The 6,976-nt window shown below is 37.1% G+C and overlaps 1 protein-coding gene across 1 annotated transcript in view; it reads right to left on the bottom strand.

Moving 5' to 3' along the window:
- Window positions 1-6,789, bottom strand: part of LOC112523499 (AMSH-like ubiquitin thioesterase 2) — a 10,608-nt gene extending 3,819 nt beyond the window's left edge. Inside the window, exons 1-5 of the mRNA XM_025133122.1 lie at window positions 6,539-6,789; window positions 2,330-2,623; window positions 1,762-1,851; window positions 489-551; window positions 298-376 (exon numbers count right to left, since the gene is read on the bottom strand). Of these exons, the coding sequence (XP_024988890.1) occupies window positions 298-376; window positions 489-551; window positions 1,762-1,851; window positions 2,330-2,527 (430 nt within the window). The 5' untranslated portion in view covers window positions 2,528-2,623; window positions 6,539-6,789. The remainder of the gene's footprint in view (window positions 1-297; window positions 377-488; window positions 552-1,761; window positions 1,852-2,329; window positions 2,624-6,538) is intronic.
- Window positions 6,790-6,976: the final 187 nt, after the last annotated feature.

A 6,976-nucleotide genomic window follows, 5' to 3' on the forward strand; every position in this document is an offset into this window, starting at 1 on the left:
AACTACATAAATTTTTATTTTGGTGTCCTTTTAATCGTCTTGATGAAAACTCTTTAATGATATATTTTGTTATAAAACATTTATTTTATTATAATTAAATAAATTACATAAATTAATCAAAATATATAAAAGATATAAACAACTCATTAGAGGTAAATTGGTCATTTTATCTATTTTGTCCTGTCCAATTCTCTCAAACCAAAACCTGAACAATTGTTCTGTCCTGTTCTAAATACCAAACGCACCCTAAAGCCCAAAATACAGTTTATGAAAAGAAACTAGAAGATACAGAAAGACATACATGGATCCATCCAACAGGGACCAGGGATTGTTCATTTTGAATGGCAAATATCTCCTCTTCATTAACAGCCTGACACTAATAATGAGCAGAAAAATGTAAATTCTCGAATATTTGATATCATGTGGAGAACCCGGAAAATAAAGAACAGTCTGAAACAGTTAAAAGAAGAAACAAATAATCAACTTACAGAGCTAGAAGTCGCATCTTGTTTTGGTATTATAAGAGTTGTTACGTAATATGTCCGTTCTTTCTGTAAACAAAACGTATACAAGCTACTCAATTCAATAGCCAACCTTTTTAGACCTCCATATTGGCGGGGTTCAGAGAAACACCCCCAAACAAATGAAAAACTGAGGAATACTTTGGTAACCATTCATCTGGACGGTATGCACACGTGCATACAAGCAATTGAAGTTGTTTCTTGGTTTATATGCATGTGTGAATGTTACGCACAAGTGCATACCGAACAATTTGCTTACAAATTACTTGTATGCAAATGTGCATACCGTCCAGATGAATAGGTTACCAGGTGTTCCCAGTTTTTCATTTTTTTCGCGGTTTCTCGTGAACCTGACCCCCTCCATATTAATGTAAATGAAACCACCATACAGGAAAAGTAATCACGATAACTATAAACAACATGAGGCAACACGTTATCAAGCTTCAACTAGATAAATCAAGTAAAAATGATGCATAAATTATTTTCTCCGAACAGGTGAAAGCGAAACTGCCTCCCTTCCATGAGTAGTGTTAGAAAAAATGAAGAGAAGAAAATACCCATTTATGTGCTATTAGGAACCAAATGTTGGTGAAGTAACCCATTCCACTAGCAAAAAACAAAAGTATAGATGTGTAAATATGTTTCTAGAAGAGTCTGAAGTAACCCATTTCACACTATGAGGCTAAAAGCATAAATACAGGTTTGGGATGATCGCCTTTTGGCAACAATTAACTATATAATAACCTAGATTGGATTATACGATAAGAGGATTAAGGGTCTGTTTGTTTGCAGCTAATAAGCTTAATGGAGCTCACAGCTTATCCGGTCAGTTATTCATGACTGTTTGGTAGGGGCTTGATGATGTAGAAAGTGACTTATTCAGTAAGCTTCTAGAGATGAGTTTTATGGAAAAAGCCAAGTTTTTTCCAAACCTATCCCTTCCAATTAAAAACACGCTTCTTCCATCTATGAAAAAGCCCTCACAAACAAAAACCATTCCAATCTATACGAATATATTAATCCACACAGACGGCTTTATCCATACAGGTCTTAATAGAAAACCAACCAAACAGCCCTTAAGTAATATTCAACAACAAAAATAAATCTGATTTGTTTATAACAATCACAGAGAAGTTCTATATGAAAAGCTCAAAACCTTTTTGCATTATTTTAAGAATTTGGTACAATATATAATGAGATAACAATGACCAACATTAATAGTCAAGAGCATAGAACTTACAAGAAAAGCGCCAAGCACGCCACAGGTCTCCAAATCCTTGCTTGTGTTATCTTTGGCAACTTCAAGAAAGCCATTAAGTAATTGTGTCGACTGAAAAAATTGAACTTTATTAAGATTAATTACTTCTTTGATTTCCACAAGCAATGCATGTGTAACACCCCAGAGCCCAAAGCAACAGACTGACCCAATAACTTCAAATCCAACTTAAAGCCATGGTAGAAGTTATTGGTAGCCCATAATTCGAGGCTTACAAGGATCTCACAAATCCCATTTTCTATCTATGTGGGACGAGTTGTTACAAACTCCCCTACTTAAACTATTGGCGTCCTCGTCAGGCTTGCCCAAAATCTTCCTCATTTCGAATCCAACTTATGACCATGGTGGAAGTTATTGGTAGCCTACAACTTGAAGCTTATAAGGAGCTCACAATTCCCATTTTCTATCTATGTGGAACAAGTTATTACAGCATGGTAGAGTGGAAGCATAAAATTGGAAATGGTCAATCACAGCTAGTTACAATTTTGCATTATAATTACGTCAAACAACAAAAAGAGTTCCAAATCCTTACTATGTGGACATCTTTGAGGACATTGGATGCCGTTGATTCATCAACAAAAGATTTTGGATGTCTATTCTCTGAACTTGGACTTGTGATGCGTGAAATCTCTGCCGCATGTGGTGCCTTGTGTATGCAGGAGATTATAGGAGAAGGATAAGAGTGTGTAACTCTGCATATATTAGATTGCATAAAACCTATTTTGTTCATTAGGATGTTTCCTGCCAGTGCCAAGTGGGAAACTTAGATGAATGAGCCGATACCAACCTTGAGCGCAACCAGTTTACATCTGAAGTACTGGCATTTCTGCAAACAAATATACATATGAGTTCTTGTGAAGAGTTCGCAAGCATTAGACTAATGAGCACCAACGGAATATTCTTTGATTACAACTTATTGTTCAGACAAAGTTTGAGATGAAATTGTTTATGAAAATCCACTAAATTAAAATGACAGGATAAAACAACTTTGGCATGGATGGACATGTCCCAAAGAAAAATGTTCACGTCATCTGTTTGGAGTTTACAAGGTCTAATTTAGTAGTGTCATTATTCATTCTGACATTTGCAGTCCTATAAATCCTACATCTAACGGAGGTAAAAGCTGTTTTTTTGGAATGGTGTCCCCACTATGCATGGACTAATCCAGCAAATTGAGACTGCAAGAAATCAGCCCTAATAAACTTAGTGGCCACAATTGTTGTGTACACCTGGAATCGAACCTGGGCAGATGGGATATTCCACCACATCCCCCAAGACTTCAACCACTACGCCACAACCCTTGTGGTTGGGTAAAAGCTGCTTCATGGAGCAGTAATAGACTAATGGTCTTCATCAACAAATTCCAGCAAGTTTAGAAGAGGAGGAACAACAGCAGCCCATGAAGATCAATCCAAAAGCAGGTCCAACCATAGAAGAACGTAGAGGTGCTAGTTCAAACTCCCTGGACTATCATTGGACATCCTCAATGTAGAAAAAAGCATGTGAATGCATGGAAAACTATTAGATATATGAGATTGGTCAATCTGAAAACAATGGATGTTTAAATTTCAGCTATAAAAAAAAGAATGCTTGGGAGATGACCAAATTCCAAAAGGAAAGAAGTTAATTAAAAGTTTTTTATGGAAGGGTGTCCCAGGCTATGCAGACTAATTCCGGCAAATTGTGACCGCAAGACATCGGCCCTGACAAACTCAGTGTGGACGCCTAGAATTGAACCCAGAGCAAATGGGATATTCCACTCGGTCTCAACCACAACGCTTGTGGTTAAGTTAATTAAAGTCAGAGGCATTTATAAAACCAAATTCAAAGAGAATGGCGAAGTTGAGTAGTTGACAAGTATATAAGCACAATTTGGTAATGATTATAAAGAAGTGTTTACACCCTGGCTACGCTTGACAGATGATGGAAAACCCATTTCTGGTAATGAGTTCATGTTAGGTTCAGGAGCATTTCATGGTCATAAGATTTGCAAGGTATTGTTGATGATCAGACTTTTTTACAAGAAACAAGAAAATGCAGATTTAGGGCCTCTTTGGTAGCAGCTTAATGAGACTTACAGCTTATTGGGTCAGCTATACATAACTGTTTGGTAGTGGCTTGATGATATAGAAAGTGGCTTATTCGGTAAGCTTCATGGGGGAGCTTTATGAAGAAAATCAATTTTTTTCCAAACTTGTCCTTCCCAATTAAAAAACACGCTCCTTCCATCTATAAATAAACTCATTCAAACAAAAACCTTCCCAATCTATCCAGACAGATAATACCACTCAAACTTTATCCATACAGAACTTGATGGAAAACCGAATAAACAACCCCTTACTAGGTTTACTATAGCAGCCTCACAATAGAACAGATTCAGCTGATGGAAAACCCGCTTCTGGTGACGGGTTCGTGTTAGGCTCAGAAGGGTTTCATGGTCATAATATTTGCAAGGTACTGTTGATGATCGGATTTTTTTTAATAGAAACAAGAAAATGATGCAGATTTAGGGGCTGTTTGGCAATTGCTGAATGGTTTGGTGCAGAATTATTAACCGGTCAAAATGATTGAGCGGCTCTCATGATATAGTGCAAAATGAAATATAATTGTTTGGTAATTTTTTACAATGCAATTAGGGTGCTGAATGATTAAGGGAGGTCCAGGATACAAAATCATTCAGAGGATTTTAGAACCATTAAGAGGCAAACTTTTTTTGTCAAACAAGATTCGCCTCTGACTGATTCAGAAGTTGCCTCTTAATGATTCAGAAGTTGCCTCTTAACAGAACTATTAAGAGGTAAACAAACAACCCCTTAGTAGGTTAATTGATAGCATCCTTGCAATAAAAAAAGATTCAGATGATGGAAACCCCAGTTCCGGCAATGAGTTCATGTCAGGTTAGGAGCGGGTTCTTTTAAGTATATAACATTTATATACGGCAAAGCGCACACACACTCCTCACCTTTGAGGAGGCTTGAAACCTTGACCTCCAAGAAGGTTGGGTTACCGGGTACCATTGGGCCAATGGCCCTTTGGTGGTTCAGGAGCAGTTTCATGGTCGTAAAAGAAACAATGAACTGTTACACTGTTAAATACCAAAAACAGAATGTGTAGCAGCAACCTCTTGCACCTGTCTAGCAAATAGGTTGAGGAAAACCGAAGTGGAACTTCAAGTTACACAAGAAGGACTTACTGCAATTTATTGTAAATGCATTTTTATTTTTATTTTTTAATAAAGTTGTGAAAGCAATTTTGCAATTAAGCTAATCTTGTCTTACAAAAGAAAAAAAAAGCATACAGATGCAAGATTTCATCCTAGCACGATCTTAAAGAGGAAGAGACTACGAACATCATTTTTAATGCAGCAGTGAAGAACAAGTTGCTGATATCTTTACCAACACCTCAAATTGTCAACATTCAAGAAGCTGAAAGAGTTGCTAGACGTTTGTACTTCAAGGGAGGCATTGCATGATTGAAGAACTTTAAGCTGAAGTTATGAACTTATCAGCTTAAGGGAGGGATTGCTGGAATGTGGTTTTTAATTAGTAGTCTTCTTCTTTACTGGGTTTAGTTGTAGTATGGGTCTTTAAGAAGTGGTTTTTTGAACAATGTTGTTTTAGTGACTTATAATTATGGGGGTAGCTTTTGCCCAGTATGCAGAGTGGATAGCACATCTCTCACACCTTAAGCACTTTGCGTCGCCTATATACATGAACTTGAGTACAATATTTTTTATCAGATATCGAGTGTTTGTTTCAATTATATTATCTGTCTTTCCATGTTGGTGATTTTAATGTCAAAACATTTTAGCATGATTGTGATTTACGTGAGATGGATTGGGTGATAAGGCAAACATAGGTGAGTTAGGAGGTGCGGATTGCACACTCACAAATGTTGTCTTTATCACCTTAGATCGCCATAAGGCAGGAGTCAAGGGAGCTGCACACCCTTGCGCGGTTCTAGGGGCAGCTCCCCGAGGTTTATGGATTTTCAGAAGAGTTAAACTTAGAGAATTTTAGTTTCGGGATGATCTGGTCAAATTTCAGAAGGTTGAAAACCTTCTTGAATTTGTTCCGGAAATTAACCTTCTGAAATTTGTTATTGAAGTTGGTAGAAATTTGACCAAGTCTGGGTCAGAGATAGAATCAGAACTCTGGTTGACATTCCTTTTGATTTTGATACAGTTGTAACTACTTTCAAGTCTTATCCGTCAACAGTTATAACCATCCGTAGTCATCGATCTCTCATATAAATACGTAACTGAGAATCTGGGTATGTATAAGGACTCAAGCTCACCGCCTTCCCAATTCCCAATATGAAATCCGTGATACCCAAGGCTATAAGGGATCCAACGAGAATATCTGGTCCACGAATATCTCCAAATCCCCAACTCCTAACATGCCATTCTATCATTCTACTGCCCGAACCGACACGTGATCCCAATTCCGATGGATCACAGATGGGAACCAGAACCAAAACCAAATTGATCAACTACGGCTTAACCCTAATCGCTGGCGTGTGAATTTATCTTACACATACAAAAATCAAACCAATTACCGATATGAACAGGAAAACCCTATAAAAAATTTATATGCAAACGAAAACACTGAACAAAACTCAACGCTAGAGTCTAGATCAACCAGAAACTTATTGTTCTTACCTAATTGTTCGATTAGCATATGAATTTACAATCATCTAACAATCAGCAAACAAGAAACTGATCATGGAAATTTGTGCTTACAGAGCTGAGGGAGAACGTTACAGCAAAATCAAGGAATCCTTTTGGTGCTATCGAACAAATCCGCCTAAATTGCATCCATCTTTTTGCACAAATTGTTATTTTGATGCATCCTTCTTCATCATCGGGTTATCTATTTTCGATCCGTGTGCCATTTTTGGGGGTACAAACAGTCAAAAGTATTCCCACCCGCCAAATTCCGCCCATCCATGATGGTGGAATATAGAAATCACGAAATAGCCCCTCATTGGTTTGTAAATTTCAAATGAAATTGAGGATCAAACGGTCTTTTAGCGGTTTCTGTTGTGATTACGAAATAGCCCTTGGCTGAGTTGAAAGGGGTGATTGAGATTGATTATAAAAACAATTTATTTTATATTATTCTGACATCAGTAATAAATATTTTTAAATATATGAATAAATAGTTTATGTTGGGGTCAA

Source organism: Cynara cardunculus (assembly GCF_001531365.2).
Source record: "Cynara cardunculus var. scolymus isolate 2C chromosome LG 12, CcrdV1, whole genome shotgun sequence".
Classification (NCBI taxonomy): Eukaryota; Viridiplantae; Streptophyta; class Magnoliopsida; order Asterales; family Asteraceae; genus Cynara; species Cynara cardunculus.